General features: G+C 44.1%; 2 protein-coding genes across 2 annotated transcripts in view; both read right to left on the minus strand.

The window, feature by feature from the left end:
- Nucleotides 1-1,960, minus strand: part of LOC134468988 (serine/arginine repetitive matrix protein 2-like) — a 32,888-nt gene extending 30,928 nt beyond the window's left edge. The window contains exon 1 of the mRNA XM_063222957.1: nt 1,285-1,960. The gene's annotated coding sequence lies outside the window, so the exon portion shown is untranslated. The remainder of the gene's footprint in view (nt 1-1,284) is intronic.
- A 10,216-nt stretch (nt 1,961-12,176) lies between these two features.
- LOC134468775 (uncharacterized) overlaps nt 12,177-19,753 on the minus strand; it is a 7,898-nt gene continuing 321 nt past the window's right edge. Inside the window, exons 2-5 of the mRNA XM_063222645.1 lie at nt 17,206-17,297; nt 15,658-15,903; nt 13,362-13,569; nt 12,177-12,341 (exon numbers count right to left, since the gene is read on the minus strand). Of these exons, the coding sequence (XP_063078715.1) occupies nt 12,177-12,341; nt 13,362-13,569; nt 15,658-15,903; nt 17,206-17,297 (711 nt within the window). The remainder of the gene's footprint in view (nt 12,342-13,361; nt 13,570-15,657; nt 15,904-17,205; nt 17,298-19,753) is intronic.

The following is a 19,753-nucleotide window of genomic DNA, read 5'->3' on the forward strand; positions in this document are numbered from 1 at the left end:
AATGTGTTATTATCACTACTCCACTAATGCATCCATCACCTACTATTGAGTTTTTCAGTGCGGACAGAGATAGAAACTTTGACATGTAGCCTACACACGTGCCTAAGACCCCCTTCACACAGTGATGTATGTCTGGGCAGCCGTGGTCTAATGGATAGAGAGGGGGTCTTAAGATCAGAGGGTTGCAGGTTTGAATCCCACCCATGGCCCTTAAGCAAGGTACCTAACTCTACATAGCTCCAGGGACTGCAAACGATAACCATTAAATAACTGTAAATCACTTTGGATAAAAGCTCAGCCAAGTGTAATGTAATCATTAGTTGACTCCTGGCTATTGTCCGTTTGGTCCCTTTACCCGTGATGTCATGACAGCATGGCTAAACTGTCACCGCGAGCCGTGATGTCATCACCACAGAGGGAAACGTCAGCAGTGGCCCACAAGGTCGTGAGTGAGCAAGTCCTGCACCTGCGTTGTTACGTGACAGTGCCAAATCCCCAGTTATAACCACGACACAGTAATTAACATGACGCCTATGGCTGGCTCCCCATACCAGAACCAAACCAGTAGGCTATTTCACCTGAGCCGCCGGCCACGGTGTCAGACTCTTCCTAACACCTCGGCGTGAGAAGTTGGTCCACTTCCTCCCCATATCCATGGCGCAGCTACTGTACCGTGTGCACACACGGCACCCTTCGCTACATGATTCATCTGCTACACGGCTACTACAAAAACAAACAGTTACGCACAGATATTTACACCTCGCCAACATTAAGCGCCCAACTTCACCATCGTTTGATTCCACACCAACTTTTCTGTAGTTGCGCGACGTTAGCGAGCAGCCGCTGGGGGTGTTGAGGGTGGTGGGGGGTTGTGTCTCTCGTTGCTTCTTTCAGAATCACATAGCTAATGCGCTAACAGTTATTAAACGACAACTGCGGCTACCTGCTGTGACCACGGGTATATTGAATTACATTGATTTGGGTTAGTAACGTATTATAGCGGCTTTGTAAAGACACATCTTTGTAATTCGATGGAAAGAGAGCGGCAGGGGCTGCTGCCTTCAACTGCCACCCCTGACTGTCCACAGCGCACATTTACACCAACCGCTATACCACTCCCTGACATGAGTCGCTTCACTCGGGTGGTATTAGTAGTTGACACTGGGTTCTCTACACCAACTATGTATACACGACGATCTTGTAGAGAGCATTCACATTAACACTCGAGTTTACAGGCACAAATTGGTACGAGGAAGCAAAAGTGTCTTGTCTTGCGCTACTCACCCGCGAGTAAGTTCCTGGCAATCTATCCGTTCACGCTGGGTCTACTACTCTGCAAGCCGATGCAAGCAACCTTGTGGCTGCCGATGCTGGAATCTCTGGCCCCTTTTCAAGGTTTGTCTGTCATGCCAGCCCCGATGTAGCCAGTTAAACACGGCGTTGTCGATGTATGTATCTTCCTGTATTCTGACTGTGGCACCGCGAGGGGGGTTTCGGCTGCCTGCCTGACTATCCAGGGATGCCCCGAAAATGATCAACGTGCGAGCGAGGAAAACAACTCTCAACAGCCCTCCGCACTTCGGATGGGAGGCTGTTTCAGACTGAACCCCGTCTTGAGTCTACAACATCCAGCTGGGTCGTATGTTAAGCCGTCTTACAGGTAGAAATATTCAGATCTTGGCGAGCTACGACACGAAACATCCCTCAGTTGCGCACACTGTCAGCAGCCCTGTCATCCGAGTGGTGGCGGTGGGGGGGAATGATCACACCGCGCCGCTAACGTCGACACTAGACTCCACTTGGCTCGGCAACTTCGGCTGTCCTCTGATTCACTCCTCGCCGCTTGAATTATTTTCAGGGATTCAGAAGCTTTAGGTTCCTTCAGATTCCTGTTCTAGTGCACAGGCATGTTGTTTTACACGGCATTTCGCATAGCAGCATCATCTCTCGAGTCGTTCCACTGCGCGATCACATGCGTGTAAAAAAAAACATGGAGTTTCTTAAAGGGACACCCATTCGTGTGTATGTGTGTGTGTGTGTGTGTGTGTGTAGGGACGTCGCATGCATCTCTTGGGAGTAGGTCGGTCAGCCTGAAAATAGCCCATATCCGGCAGGCTCGCGCACTAGGCTACAAATGACAAGCCCAGTAGCCCATCACATGATCGCCCACTCCCTCAGGACAACCAGGACGCCTGTTCAATTAACCACTACAGGGAGAGTGCTGATTGGTCGAGATGCTTAATTGATTGCTTAATTGGTTGAAAGCATGACTGAGCGAGTGAATGAATGAATGAGTGAAACAGTGTGTGTGAATAGGCTAAAGAATAAATATAGGCGTATCAATTTATAACAATTTTTTATAGGCTATATCATATCATATGGTTTTACTCGTAGGACATATAGCCTACTTTGGTTAACATACCTGCATTAGGTAAGGCAAGTTTTTTATTGATGTTGCATATGTAACGGAGGCTAACTAGCACAGTGTTGGCGTGGAACGTTGGTAAACCTCCCTCCGATAGCTTCATACAGTCTCGTGCCGTTGGGCCGAGAGACTAGTCTCTTGGCCCAGCGGTATCGTACTGTGTCTCCCATTGCCGAACCGTTGTAGTTGACGAGGCCGCACGTTCGATCCCCGAGGGGGGTGAACAGGTGCAAGATGACCTCCGTCACAGTGGTGCCGCTGACCCGGGATGGGAGTGAGGTTTAAGGGGGAGAGTGTAACGGAGGCTAACTAGCACAGAGTTGGCGTGGAACGTTAGTAAACCTCCCTCCGATAGCTTCATACAGTCTCGTGCCGTTGGGCCGAGAGACTAGTCTCTTGGCCCAGCGGTATCGTACTGTGTCTCCCATTGCCGAACCGTTGTAGTTGACGAGGTCGCACGTTCGATCCCCGAGGGGGGTGAACAGGTGCAAGATGACCTCCGTCACACATATGCTTCCTGCGCAGTCCATCCTTCCTCTGGGTCTCAAACTCGCCGCCTCGTCAATGCATCGGTTGTGGTATGGGAGTCACAGAACGATACCGCTGAGCTAAAGGATTAGTTTGATAGTACAGCGCTACCGATACTGTATGAGGCTTCGGGAGGAAGGTTTCCTAACGTTCCACGCCACTCTCTGGTAGTTGGCCTCCGTTATACTCACCCCCTGCCCCATAAACCTCACTCCCATCCGTATCATGGCACTTCGTCAATGCATCGGTTCGGGTATGGGAGTTACAGCACGATACCGCTGAGCTAAAGAACATATTTGATAACCCAGCACTAGTGATACTGTATGAGGCTTTGAGCGGGAGGTTTACTAACGTTCCAAGCTACACTCTGCTAGTTGGCCTCCATTGCACACTGATTTTCTGCCCCTCATTTATTGATCAGCGCAAAGATGTCTCCACATTATGTGGGATTTTAAGATGACAAGACTGGGTTTTTAGGTGTAGTCTGTTGTTTTGGTCTTGAGCACAGAAGGTTACAGGATCAAATCCCATCAGGAGGAAGAGTGTGGACTCTATACCATGGCGCTAACAGTAGGGCATTCGTGGCTGACCCGAGTTTGATTCTGGCCCGGGTTCTTTGGCGATCTTTCCCCATCTCTCTCTCCCCCTTGTTTTGCACATACAGTATATTCACCATACTTGTATTCACAAGGTCAGATCCCTCTATCTCACTCACATACACACACCCACAACACACACACACGCACACGCACACGCACACACACAACAAATGCATTTCTCTGTCCCACAGGTCTCTCTCACACACACAAATACTCAAACACACACACACACACACACAAACACACACACAGCAGTAGAAGCACAAGACAAAAACTGGAAAAGTGTCCAAAGTGTCAAGGTGCCAAAGTCACTACAAGGAAGAGATCAAGGTGCCAAAGTCACTATGCAGTCCAAGGAAGAGATCCAAGGTCAAGTATGTAGAGCCAGGAATCCACAAATGCCCACTGTGCACCCCCCCCCCCCCCCCAACCCCCTTGACAAGCACACACACGCACGCAAGTGCGCGCGCACACACACACACACACACACACACACACACACACACACACACACACACACACACAGTGGTACAAGAGGTGATTACTGTTTACTGTGAAAAACAGTCAGTGCAATAAAAGGCCCGGCTAAAGCAGGGGTGAGTTTCTCAAAAGAGAAGTTGCCAATGGGAAAATGCATTGAAAACAACCAAGTAGCTAATGTAGTAAGCAACTTTGGTTTTGAGAAATTCACCCCAGACTTGTAGTCCAGCAGTGACAGCAGTCAATAAGAGTTCACGGGTGTTGAGGGGTGGGGTTGCCGTGTTGGCAACCTCCAAATAAGCAAATGAGTGTGCAGGTGTGCAAGTGTGGGAGGGTTGATTATGCAGTCCAGTCTCCAATGATGATCTCTCTCTGGGTGTCCTGTGTGGTGTTGAACAGCTGGATGGCCCTGGGGACGAAGGACCTCCGTCTGTCTTGCATGGGATGACATTATTACATTACATTGCATTTGGCAGACGCTTTATAACCAAAGCGACTTTCAAAAGAGGACATAATCATAGCCAACATCACAAGTGGGATGGCACGGAATCTATAGGCTTACAAAAACAAAGAGCCACAATAGACAAACATGTGACAAAAATGTGACATGATCCGCTGTGTTACTGCAAGTCACTGTTTACACGTACATATGCACATTTTTTTAAACATCCATGGCTGAAGTGTCCCCTTGAGCAAGGAACCTAACCCCCCACTGCTTCAGGGCCAGTAACCAATACCCTGAAAATACTTGTAAGTGTAAGTCGCACTGGATAAAAGAGTCAGATAATGGAATGGAATGGAATAATGGTTGGCCAATACACAATAATAATGACTTTGTTTTCTATTATGCCTTTCAAGTAACCCAAGGTCACTTTACAAAAGGAGATGGGGCACCACCTTCACACACCCATTGGATTAGGGACATCCTCTATTATCTCAAACTAGAACAAATCAGACTGTCAATGATAGGTAGAAGTAAAATGTTTATGAGTCTTTGGGGACCATTCCTTATTTCAACAAGTCTGATATCTCACTTATTCCTGACCCCAATGCTTAAAGGGGACATAGTGGGCATGGTTAATATGCTATGTTTGGCTGTGGCTATGTCTATTTAGTTATGTCTTATATTTAACATGTGCTGTTTGATGTGTAGGTTTTTGTTTGTCTTTGTGTGATGGAGTGACCATCACTAGGGTTGTGGGTGTGCTCTGACTGTCACGCCAACGATACACTTTGGTGTAGCGGTCAGAGCCCCAGTTTACTTCCTCAGAAGGTCCGGGTTCTAGTCCCGGCTGGGCAACTCTACTCTCCTTTGCTACAAATGGTGTCAGAAGTGGGATGGCTACCGTGAAGCCATTGGAAGCGTACCCATTGTGTGTAAGCCGTAATTCCATGTGAGGGACCCCCAGAATTGGTGACCCCGGTGTAAGGGACCCCAGTGATGGGTGAAGCATTGATGATGGGGCACACTGGATGGGAGAAGCATGACGGGCAGTTGCGTGAGGGACACCTTGAGTGTGTGAAGCGCACGGGGTACTTCCCGAAGGGGAAGGCAGTGTGATGGAGTGACCATCACTAGGGTTGTGGGTGTGTTCTGACTATCACGCCAACAAGCCTGGCTCTTTGGTGTAGCGGTCAGAGCCCCAGTTTACTATCTCAGAAGATATAAGTTCGAGTCCCGGCTGGGCAACTCTACTCCCCTTCGCTATACTTTGTAAGTCTGTTTTTGTTTGTATGTGTGGGGGTTGATTGTTCTTCCAAAAAAAAAGAAAACTGTACATTTAGCCTATGTGAAACATTGTCTGAGATCATTTTGCTTGAAGGACCACTTCTGCCAATTTCAATATGCTGTTGTATTGCTCACACTACCCTTGACTTGTCAGTAGTGATGCTGCATTTTTCGGCTCAGCCCTTTCCGAGATCTGAGCTATTCTAATGGGGGCAGCTTTTGTTTACATTTTAAAAAATCTTAACATAGGCCTACTCCAAATATTTTCCCAAAAGGTATCGCTGTTTGCTAGTTGTCTGCTGATGTTGCATAACCTTTTGGATGTTTTTGGGAATAAATCAAGATGCTTTTTTGAAATGTAAACAAACACCTGCCCCCATTACAATGACCAGTGTCTCGGAAAAGGCTGAAGAAAAAAAAATCTCAGATACTGACAAGTCCAGGGTAGTGTGAGCATTACATCTGCATGTTGAAATTGGCTGCAGTTATCCTCTAATTAATAAACAAAGTTTGAAAAAAAGGAGATGGGGCTAAAAAATAGACGAGAGAAGAGGAGATAGAGTAGAAGTGGTGTTGGGGGCCAGGGTGGAGAAAGACCATAGGCCTCAGTGAATAAATAGGATTTCAGATGCTTTTTGAACATAGCCAATGTGTGGGGACTTGGCAGATATGGAGACTGTACCAAAGGATGGGGGCAGCAAAACAGAAAGCTCTGCCATCAAATGTCCGTAGTAGGGACCTTGATGGGAGGAATGCTGGGTGAGGAGGATGGAGAGGTACTGGGGAACAAGAGCGTGGAGGGATTTGTATGTGAGGAGTAGGATTTTGTCAGTGATACGTGACTACATGGGAGCCAGTCACGCTGCTTGAATGTGGGGGTAATGTGTTGCCACTGCTTTGAGTGTGTGAGGATCCTGACAACTGAGTTTGGACACGCTGTAGTCTGTCCAGTGCTTTAGTGGGAAGATAATAAAGGACAACGTTACAGTACTCCAGACAGGAGTTGATGAAGGCATAGATCAGAGTCTCTGCAACACTACTACTACACTACTACGACAGGACACATGTACAGTACATACAAGTTTTTAGTATTAGAGAGTAGAGTTAGAGTTGAGTATCATTTATTGATCCAGAGGGAAATTAAGGTGTCAAGTAGCATACATACATAAATACAGAAGAAGACACAAAGACATCACACACACATTGCACATATATTCACCATTTCTCTATCCCACTCATACACACACGCCCACAACACACACACACACACACACACACACACACACACACACACACACACACACACACACACACACACACACACACACACACACACACACACACACACACACACACACACACACACACACACACACAATCGAAAAACTGGAAAAGTGTTCAAAGTGTCAAGGTGCCAAAGTCACTGTGCATAGTCCAAAGTAGAGATCAGGGTAAATCAATTTAAGAGCCGGGAATCCACAAGTTGCATCACAGTGCCCCCCCTTAACAATCACTCTCTCTCTCACACACACACACACACATACACACACACACACACACACACACACACACACACACACACACACACACACACACACACACACACACACACACACACACACACACACACACACACACACACACACACAGTGGTACAAGAGCTGATGTACTGTTTACTCTGAAAGACAGTCAGTGCAATAAAAGGCCTTGACAACAACAAAAGAGCTGTAGTCCTTCTTGTTTGGGTGACAGCAGTCAGTAAGAGTTCACAGGTGTTGAGCGGTGGGCTTGGCATGTCAGCTACCTCCACATAGGAAAAGGGGTGCAAAAGAGTGTGCTAGTGTGGTATGGTTGATTATGCAGTCCAGTCTCCAATGATGATCTCTCTCTTTCTGGGTGTCCTTCTATGTGGTGTTGAACAGTTGGTTGGCCCTGGGAACGAAGGACCTCCGTAGCCTATCTGTCTTGCATGGGATGGCACGGAATCTGTAGCTGATCAAGCTTCTCTGGTTGTCGAAGACTGGGTGCAGGGGGTGAATGTTGTTGTCCATTATAGAGTTAAGTTTGTGTTCTTAAGTGTGGAGTTAAGTGTTCTCTTCTCAGCAGTGGTAGTGAGGGCCTCCAGTTATGTGCCAACAACAGACCCAGCTCTCCTCACCAGCCTGTCAAGGCATCCAGCATCTCTATTCCTGATACTCCCACCCCATTATGCCACAGCATAGGAAATCACACTGGCCATGACAGACTGGTAGAACATCTGCATCTGTTGCACACATTGATATTACATCATGACTTGGTCACTCGGTGCATTTCTGGAAAACATAGTCGTTAGCAGTTAGCAACATGGGTAATTGCATTGCAAACAACAAAGTAGCTAACATCGTTAGCAACTACGATTCCGAGAAATGCACCCCTGGTGAGAGCAGATTTACAACAGGGACCTGTCTTAAGTGTCTCCTCAGTTCTGTTGAATAAACATTATAGTGTCTACTTGTAATCTCAGTGTTATGTAATGTCATGAAAATCTAATATTTCTGTAGCACATTTCATATGGTCTAGCAGCGGTGTCCAATTTCTTTCCCATGGTGGGTCGAAGGGGAATAGCCTATGGGGGGGTGTTGCGGGCCGAAAACACACATGTAACATGCAACACAGCTTAAATCTGATGGAAATGCCATGTTTTAAATGACTTTAGATTATAGTTTCAAATGAGCCATATTCCATCAAGTGTATTTACCAATAGCCTAGAAATACCCCAACTAGCAGATAAAACTGAGACGCATGAACAAAGGTGGAGGGCCAAAAAAATGTTTCGAGGGCCAACTTTGGCCCACGGTCCCCAAATTGGGCCATTCTGGTCCACAGAGTAGCCCATTTTTGTCATGAAATCAAATCTAAATGTTATCATTCATGGATAATAAACTGTATACAAGGGATTTTTCTGGGCCGTTAGACTGACTCTCTCTCTCTCTCTCTCTCTCTCTCTCTCTCTCTCTCTCTCTCTCTCTCTCTCTCTCTCTCTCACACACACACACAAACACACACACACACACACACACACACACACACACACATACAGACACACTTGCTAAATGAGCAGACAGCGTTCATATTGAGTTTTGATTTGCTTGTCCCTTTTCACACCCACACACACACACACACACACACACACACACACACACACACACACACACACACACACACACACACACACACACACGTTGCCTTTGGTGGGAGGGATAATGGTTGCTCTTGTAGAAGCATTATGTTTGTATCTGAAGAGTTCTAGAGAGCTGAAAGCAAATTGAGTATCCTTACTGTACATATACTATTTTCACTTCATGCAATCCTCATCATGACAGTAGTACTGACATTTCCCCCCTAAGTGGCAGCATTGCATGGTGCTGAGTCTGTGTGCAGGACCCAGGATAACAGCAGCATTACAGTATTACAGCAGTCAACGTGTGTGTTTGTTCAGGCGTGTGTCCAGACAGAGTCATCTACAGCAGTAGTTCCCAACCTATGGGTCGGGACCCAGCCTATGGGTCGCCAAAGATCCACGGGGGGTCGCGAAGCCCTCTTGAGTTTTAAGGGGTTTCATTTTAATACCATATGTAGCCCATGTTGAATAAATGACAAATGCATAGAAGCAACAAAATGTAAGTGCTACATTACACATTTATTCTCTATTTGAACAAAGACGAATTGAGGAATAAAATGATGACTAAAATGAGTTTTCGGAGGAGACAGAGCGTATCAAGTGACTTCCTCTCATGCGGGCGCTGGGTCACCAAAGCTTACAATAGTAAAAACATGGGTCCCTGAAGAAAAAGGTTGGGAACCACTGATCTACAGCATACAGCTCTGAGTGCCTGGGTGTGTGCAGAGGTCGAGATCATTACACGTTACAGTACAAGACACTTAACTTAAGCCACTTACAAAAAGGACACATGTAGCAAAACAGTGTAGATCACAGATGAGTAGTAATAATAATAGTGATAAGTGAACAGTATACTGTATTGTAATAACATAGGCCTATAATTAGCCTGCAATAACAGTTAGGCTATGACATTAACACGATGGTCAACCTTTCCTGAACAAAATCTATGTTGACCTCATCATAATCCTCCCAAGGCCCCTTGACCTCAACGGCTGTAAAACAATTAAATAGACTAATAATGCTCCCCAATGGCAAATAGGCACCGCCCCTCTCAGCTATATCGTTCTTTTTTATTATTATCTCTTAGGAGCTATTTTGCCTTTATTTTGATAGGATAGTGTGAGATGGTGACAGGAAGTGAGTGGGAGAGAGAGACGGGGAAAGATCGGCAAATGACCCGGGTCGGAATTGAACCTGGGTCGCCGGCGTAACAGCCCAGTCCCCTACCGTTAAAGCCACGGCAGGACCAGCTGTATCCATCATTTCTGACACATTTCTTCTTAGAGTGTAGAAGTGACAGAGAAATAGTAATGGGAGTTAATACACAGTAACAACAGTAACCATAGTAGGCTGATAGCAGTAGCCTAACATTAGGCCTATATTCCATTCAACTGTATTCCACTAGCAGTCACAAAAGTCCTTTCTCATAAGCCATTTCACTCCACGGCCATCTTGATATGCCTCAGGGTAGCTATTTCAGATAAGACCATGGGCATCTCAGAATGAATGGGAAAAACAGGAATGGGACAATACACCAACCATATGGTTGGAATCGCAATGAGCAATGAAAAGCAGAGTGTAATGGCTATCTATAATTGGCCGTATATAGGAAAGTAAGTAACGTTGTAAAATATTTTTTCTTACAGCTAATTTTGGAACTGTGCATGCGCTGCACTTCGCGACTTGTGAGTTGCACATATCATCTGCCACAGACCAGCAGCAGATATTCCGAAGGCATACAGATTAGGTTTGAGCAGTCGTAAAAGCTTACGTGTCGATGCCGCGAGATGATAAATGGATAAATTACAGCGCAGCTCAGCAAGCAATTGGCTCTTTTTGCCGGACAGGTGGGAGACGTGCAGGCACACCCCATGTTGGCATTACGAATTGCCCCCATTCATTTCTATGGACGCTTTCTTAAGTGTTTTGTCTTCTCCTATATTGTATAAAGTGTCTCAGCCGTCACACCCAAGGCTCCATAGCCTCTTACTGCAGATGGGGTCAACAACGTGCCTATTCACTATTTGCTGAAAATACTCAACTACATAACAATATTGCTATGACATCACCAAGAGCCTTTAGTAACAGATTAGACATAGCCATTACAATTTTAAGGCTTTACAACACATTAACAAATGCCTTGTTAAGCATTGCTTATGCATTATCAAGGAGTTACAACTCATTGCTTGAGGCGGTGGTAGCTCAGGTGGAAGAGGAGCCGTTAGGCAACCCAAAGACTGACAAGTCAAGGGTAGCATGAGCAATACAATAGCATATTGAAATTGACTGAACTGGTCCTTTAATGATTAAAAGACAGTTAACTTACATTTTAATGATAGTTTACTAATGCTTAGTGGACAGTTATATCAGCGCAAACAAATCATTTACCAACAGTGCTAGTTAATGATGTTGATTACATAACTGTTGACTTGTGATTAAAAGAGTGTTACCTTCATTACTATCATTACAGTTTACTAATACTTAGCAGACCGTTTAATCACATAAACAAATCATTTAGTAACATAACTTGTTAATGATTAACAAGACGTAGATAATGAATACCTCATGACTAAAACACGGTTAACTTATATTTCAATGAGAGTTGACAAATGCTTAGCGAACAGTTATCTCAGCACACACAAACCATTTACTAATGGTAGTAGTTAAAATGATTAAGAAATGAGAAATAATACTTACAGAATGGCTAACTCGTGATTTACTAAGGGTTAACTAACGTTGAAATAAGGCTTAACTAAGGCTTAACTTATGCTTAACAAGGGGTCCTTATTATAAATTGTTACCCAAAACGGTATAGAAGTCAAAAATCTAGGTAACACAAGGGTTAGTACAGGAGTTCACAGGACATCGATAATTCTCTCTCACACACACACACACACACACACACACACACACACACACACACACACACACACACACACACACACACACACACACACACACACACACACACACACACACACACACACACACACACACACACACACACACACACACACACACACACAATGTGCAGTGAAAAACTAACATACTAGACAATAAATATTAGCGTAAAAAAGTGTTCTATTCTATTCTATTCTATTAACCCTTACAGCTACTGAGAGTGAAGACGCAGATACGTAGGGGCTGATGGTGGTGTAAGGAGGATGCCATATTCTACATATGCATTCTATTATTTTTTCTCTCTATTCTATTATAGACTAGTATTCTATTATTCTATTCTATTATTCTATTGTATTAACCCTTGCAGCTCCTGATAGCGAAGAGGTCGCTGCCGATGCCGTATACGTAAGGGCTGATGGTGGTGTAGGAGGTGGTGATGAAGAACTCCACTTCTGACCAGGCATGAAATGAGTACGGGGACGAGGCCAGATGCAGCACCAAGTACAGACTCCAGTTCACCTGGAGGACACACACACACACACACACACACACACACACACACACACACACACACACACACACACACACACACACACACACACACACACACACACACACACACACACACACAGAAACACACACACATACATGCACAAATCAAACACACAAACACACACACACAAGCAAACACATACACACACATATGCACACACAGACACACACACACACACACACACACACACACACACACACACACACACACACACACACACACACACACACACACACACACACACACACACAAACACACACACACACACAAACACACACATGCACACACACACATGCACAAATCAAACACACACACACACTCACACACACACACATGCACAAATCAAACACACACACACACGCACTCACACAAACACACACACAAAAGCAAACACATACACACACATGCACACACACACACACACACACACACACACACACACACACACACACACACACACACACCCCACATGCACACACACATGCAGGAACTCGCACAGACAGGCACAGACACACATGGACACACACATGCAGGTACTTGCACAGACAGGCACACACACATGCACACATCCACACAACGCAGTTATTTCTATAGCACATTTCATATATCGAGGTCAATGTGCAATGTTCAATGTGCCTAACAAAAATAAAAGCATAAAAAACAACACCAAATGAAAAAAAACATACAAATGATAAGATTACATTACATTACATTACATTACACTTAGCTGATACTTTTATCCAAAGTGATTTAAAGTTATTTTTTTAAGTACATGGTATTAGTTACAGTACCTGGAGCAGTGTGGGATTAGGTGCCTTGCTCAAGGGCACCTCAGCCATGGAGTGAGATAGGGAGTGGAAGGGTGGGATTCGAACCTACAACATTCTGATCTCAAGTATAAAACCTCCTTAACCACTAGGCCAGGGCTGCATAAGACAGAAGAGAGCAATTAGTTATACATCAAAAAGGAGCATCTGACAACGCACCTGGAACACCACCATCGCTACCAAGATGGTCACGGTGCTGTTCCGGAATCGGAATGTTGTGCGTCCGGAACGTGACCCCACGTGACCCTGTGTGGCCAGGCGCGCCTGCACTGCCCTGTGCTGGCGGAGGAGGACTCTGAGGATCAGGCCGCTACTGTAGCTCACCACCAGCAGGGGGAGTAGGTTAACCAGAACGATGAACAGGTACCTGAAATACACACAACCCACATTATGCTACATAGCCTACTACAGAGTCACAGAGCCAAGAGGGTTTTATTTATGTTGTGGAGTCCAAAAGGTTCAATGGGTGTTTCTGATTTTAAAAAAAATTGTGAGGACAAAGTAAGTTACATATTTGGAATAAGCCCCACAGAATTAAGTTTGGAAAACAGGCTGTGGATTTAGGGACATGTTGCTTGAAATCACTCCCAAAACAAAGCTGAAAACAAATATGAGCAGGAACCCGACCTCACACGTATATTGTAAATTTGTGTCTACCTTTGGGTTTGTAAGACTTGTACTTTTTAAATTTCTCACAACTCTCTGAAACACCCATTGAACCTTTTGGGCAACATAACATAAACAAATCGTCTTGGCTCTGGGACTGACTGCATACAATATAGCCTAGAGCTACACGTAGAGACATACAGCACACTGCGTGTACAATGAACAAATGCCTGCAATACACACAATTCACATTACAGTATGTCACATAAGTGAGTACACCCCTCACATTTCTGCAGATTTGTAAGTGTATCTTTTCATAGGACAACATGAAAGAAATATCACCTTGACACAATGATTAGTGACCTGTTATATATGTATACAGTATATAACCCAACTGCTTAAATTTGTTGTTCACTCACAAAAAACAAAATACAGCCATTAATGTTTGAATATGTACCCACAAAGGTGAGTGCACCCCAGATATCGTCTCGAAATGAAAAGGGATTAAAAGGGAGGTAATCGGTGTGCGTTTCAACCACTTTAGGTTGAACTTTTACATTTTGAGTCTGCACCTGGCTTAAATAGATTGGTGTGAAAATGAAATCCTATGGAGAGTATCATGATTTGCTTCAGTAGACACTGGGCGCGACGAGATTCAAGCGACAGAGAATCGCTTCTGTCCAGCAAGAGCGACACAAGCGATTGAAGTGAGTATGTCTGTTAAAAGCAGAACGCAAGCATTCCAACATTCCCATTGGCTGTGGTCACTGACCTCTACACATTGGCTGTGGTGGCTTGTCGCCGAACAGCGTCATAGCTCATTTGCGTAATATTCCCAGGAGTTCAACTACAAACAGTTGCTCTCGAACCATCATCATCAGGTCAAGCCCGCGAACCGCCTCTAGTCTCCAGAATCATTTTTGTCACGCGACTCAATACAAAGACAATCCGTCGCTCGCCTCGCACATGTCGCGGACGGTGTATTCGTGCGGTCACAGTGCATGTTGACATGCATGTTTCTTTAAGGTGTAATTCAGATTCAGATTTCCAATGTTGATGGCATTCATTCATGCATCCCCAAACCATGTCAGTCCCACATTGTGTCAAAGTGAAATTTCTTTAATGTTGTCCTATGAAAAGATATACTTACAAATCTGCAAAAATGTGAGGGATATACTCACATATGTGACATACTGTATACTGCTTACAATAAAATACAATAAAATAAAAATAGATAAAAAGTTGATCGATAAAAAGTCCAGGAATCAGTTGAGTGATATAAGAGTCTTACGAGGCAGTTGTATAATATAATAGGCCTATGTTTCTTACTTGTAGAGGTAGTTGTGTTATGTAATATGTTTGTTATTTGTAGAGGCGTTTCTGGGATATACAGTGTCGTACAGTGTCGTACTTTAACATGTTAAATAACTGTCTTACTTGTAGAGGCTTGAGTAAAATAGTAAGATCTAAGAGTAATTACTTACAGAAGTGGTTGTGTAGTAGAATAGTAATATAATAAGAGTTACTTGTAGAGGCAGTTTAGTAATAATTATAAGAGTAATGACTTGTAGAGTCAGTTGAGCAATAGGCCTATAATTAGGAGCGGAGTTATAGGGAGGGCCAGCAGGGCATTTGCCCCCGGGCCCAGGGCACTCTTGGTGGCGGGGGCCCTATCGTGACCTTGGCAGGTCGTATGGGGGCCCTATAAGTGTTTTGCCCTGGGGCCCTGTGTGTTTTTGTTCCACCACTGCCTATAATAATATAAGTACTAGTAGAGTTGGTTGAGTAATATAGACATATAGTAAGAGTAATTGCTTGTGGAGTCGGTTGAGTAATGTAAATGTCCTACTTGTAGAGGCGATTGAGAAGGGGGCAATTGTCAGGGTGACACTGGAAGAAGTCCGGAGGGCAGCCGCCGGGCTGACTGAGGTTGACTAAGTGGCCGTCGAGGTTGGTGACGTAGGTGGGCGTTGCCAAGGCGAGGGCCAATAGGAGGCTGCCACCACACAGGGCGTAAGCCACGCGTCGGTCGTCCATCCTGATTGGCCGACTGACTCGCCGCTCTGCGTCGCGTAGCTTCTGGTAGCGGAACACACTGATGAGGGGGAAAGAGTCAAGCTGTGGGGTGCCGCGCACCAGATGAGTCAGGTAGCACAACATTAGTATACAACACAGGGAAAGATTATGATGGGGGCAGGTCAGGTGTGGCATAGTGATTAGGGAGGTGGTATGGTGTGTCAGTCCTGTTTTTGATTACACCCTGTCCTCTAGAGCCCTCCTAAAGTGATTACACCTATCACAAGTGTAACTTGTCAGAACTCATAAGCAAATCGTACTGAGACCACATCAATAAATAGGTCTCAGCACTGTTCACATCCAAGGGGTCTGGGTACACTTTGAAGTGTTCACATATGCACAGAAAACGCTGAGTCACAGTTCTGAGTTCACTGAAAGGGACCAGGTCCAGGTGTGAAAACTCTATTCTTGACGTCAGTACGGTTCGCTTACAGTATGAGTCCTGACAAGTTACACTTGTGACTAGGTTTAATCACTTAAGGATAGCTCTGTATGGTGGTGAGGTATGTGGCAGAAGTTAGCACTCAGCATCATGTTTTAGATTTGATTTGATTTGATTTTTCTCTCTTCACACCGTCATTTGACTAACAGTTACATCTCATAAAAATGTATACCAGAATGGAGAGAAGGGTCCCCAAAAAGCACTATTTAAGCCATTTTACACCGGATTTCTCATTTAAAAGTTGACTTTCTTTTGAATGCTCTGCGGGCCAGATGAAATGGCTCAGCAGGTCGCATGTGGGCCACAGGCCTATTGCCAACCTCTGGACTAAACACTATGACTAAGATGGCCTTTATGAATGAGGATCTTTACTAAGATGGCCTTAATGAATGAGGATATTTACTAAGATGGCCTATATGAATGAGGATATTTAAAGGATAACTTCTGCCAATTGTACGTAACATGCAGCTGTAATGCTCACACTACCCTGGACTTCTCAGTACCTGAGAATGTTTTTTTATTCAGCCTTTTCCCAGATCCTGGTCATTGCAATGGGGGCAGGCGTTTCTTTTCATTAAAAAAGAATATCTTGATTTATTCCCATCAACATCCAAAAGGTTATGCAACATCAGCAAACAACTAGCAAACAGTGATACCTTTTGGGATAATATTTAGAGTAGGCCTATGTTAAGAAGGTTTTTAATGTAAACAAAATCTGCCCCCATTAGAATAGCTCTGATCTCAGAAAGGGCTGAGTCGAAAAATGCAGTATCACCAGGTACTGACAAGTCAAGGGTAGCTTGAGCAATACAACAGCATATTTAAATTGACAGAAGTTCTCCTTTAAGATGGCCTTTATAAATGAGGATATTTACAGACCTGATGAGTACTGTAAATGAGATGCTTCCAATCTCCCCCAACACCGTCAGGAACTTCAGGGTTCTGCACCACCACACATTAACCAGACGCATCTGCATACAAACACACGCCCACACACACACACACACACACTCACACACACACACACACACACACACACACACACACACACACACACACACACACACACACACACACACACACACACACAGAAAGAACATTGCGGGAAACGCACCTGATCTCACAGAGGACCGCTAGGAATGATAAAAAATGCACCACACACACACTCACCAGATGCATGCACGCACGCGCGCGCACACACACACACACACACACACACACACACACACACACACACACACACACACACACACACACACACACACACACACACACACACACACACACACACACACACACACACACACACACACACACACACACACATCTGAGACAGTCCTGGCCACACACACACACGGATGAAAGACGTGATGCCACTTTTTGTGTTCCTATGATTTGTTTTAGTAGGAAAGGTTAAAAATTGAAAAAAAAACCATACATAAATACATTCTTTTTAGAAAGCTAGCAGAATTTATTTGGATTTATTCAATTCTGATAGAATAATGAAGGTAAGAAAAATGTTATATGGCGTTACAGTAAAAACCTTGAACTACAAGTTTTAACCTGTTCAAAACAGGTGAAATTCTCAACAATCACGTTAACTATATATTTGATCACTTTTTTAAACATTTCCATTTAGTGATCGAAAATACTTTGCTTAATAAATGATTGTGCAGAGATTGTATACCTGTTGCATTTATTTCAGCAATACTACCTGTACCACAAGATATTTTATGGGCTTTTTGGGCCTTTATTTCGTATAGAACAGTGAAGATGCAACAGGAAATGAGTGTGGAGAGAGATGGGGTAGGGTTGGGAAATGACCCCGTCCGGACTCGAACCGGGGTCCCGGTGGGCATGCAAGCCCAAGTGTGGGAGGCTTAGCACGCTGCGCCACAGCGCCCCCCACAAGTAGACTTTTGTACCCTATTTATTTGTACCATTTAAGTACACTTATGCACCTTAAAAGGACAGAAAAGTACCTCTTGAGGGTACTGCATGGTTATGGTGGTTTAAGGTACATTTCTGTCACATTGGGTACACAAATGTACCTTAAAGGGTACAAATGAATGGGCTACAAAAATGTACTTGCATATGAAGGTACAGAATTGTTCTTCAATATGGTACTGCGACTTAGGTACACAATGGTACCTTTTTTCTGTGTGTACTTTGGCATAATTCACATGTGTCTTGTTTAACAGTGACTAAAAGAAACAGAATATAATTTTCACAATTATTGTCAGTAATTCGGGAAATTTACTGTGTCACTTGTGTTCCTACATTGTCAAGTGGCACAAGTGGCATGTTATTTTTGTAACAATATGAACAAAAACAGAACTGAGTCCTTTTGCTTTTGATTCGCTTTTTGGTCCACCTAAAGAGGACTGAGGTTCACTTAAAGGGGACCAGGTGTGAAAACCCAATATGTTAAAGGAAATGACATCACATGGAAGGACGAGGACCCCTGATTAACCTATCTACTACATCACCAGTTGTGTAACCTTTCCTGAAATCTGCTTAATTCAAAAATTTCTGACCATTGTCAGGTGTGTTTATAGTACCGAACAATGTACAGATGTAATATGTATCATATTACTACTTCACAAAACTAACAAGTTTGAAAGAGAACATCACATGCACAAAATTAATCGTTGATGTTGCTTTATAGAAACTGTCACTAAAATCGAGATAGTCATTTGAAAATGGTTGCACCAACTGATACAGACTGGTATCATGCTACAGTGATCCATTGACTTTCACTAGCTTAGCTACATACTCCCTCTTTTAACTTGTCTTAAAGCAAGACAACGATTAACATGAAAAATAATGACACTTTACCACCTTTATAAACTCCAGCCAACGATTTTAACTGTATTAAGCCCCAAAATAGTGGCATACCCCTTTAAGTAACTGTTTTGGCAAGTACACTTTGTTTTCTAAAATGTATTTTTAGGGGCTTTTATGCCTTTATTTGACAGGACAGTCGAAGATGGCGACAGGAAGCGAATGGGAGAGAGAGACAGGGGAGGATCAATGACCCCAGCCAGACCCGAAACAGGGTCCCCATGGATGGGCATGCAAGCCTAATGTGGGGGGCTTAGTGCGCTGCGCCATAGCGCCCCCAGCAAGTACACTTTTATTTTGTATATTTGAAAGTAAATAACCAACATTGCATATTTTACTGCCGTTGTGCCACTTTGGGGGCAACGAGACATTCATTTTGTGAAAAAGAAATGTTGAAAAGCTTTTTGTCATTGCATGAAACACACAGAAATACAAAATATAGCTTAGATTTTAGAAAACCTGATTGAAATGTTTAGAGTAATGCATCGAAACATTTTATAATTTCTCATCTCATTGTAAAAACCATTATTTGTCACTGACCCACACACACACATCTGGGGCAGTTATGTCATAGCCACACACA

This window comes from Engraulis encrasicolus, chromosome 18, assembly GCF_034702125.1.
Source record: "Engraulis encrasicolus isolate BLACKSEA-1 chromosome 18, IST_EnEncr_1.0, whole genome shotgun sequence".
Lineage (NCBI taxonomy): Eukaryota > Metazoa > Chordata > Actinopteri > Clupeiformes > Engraulidae > Engraulis > Engraulis encrasicolus.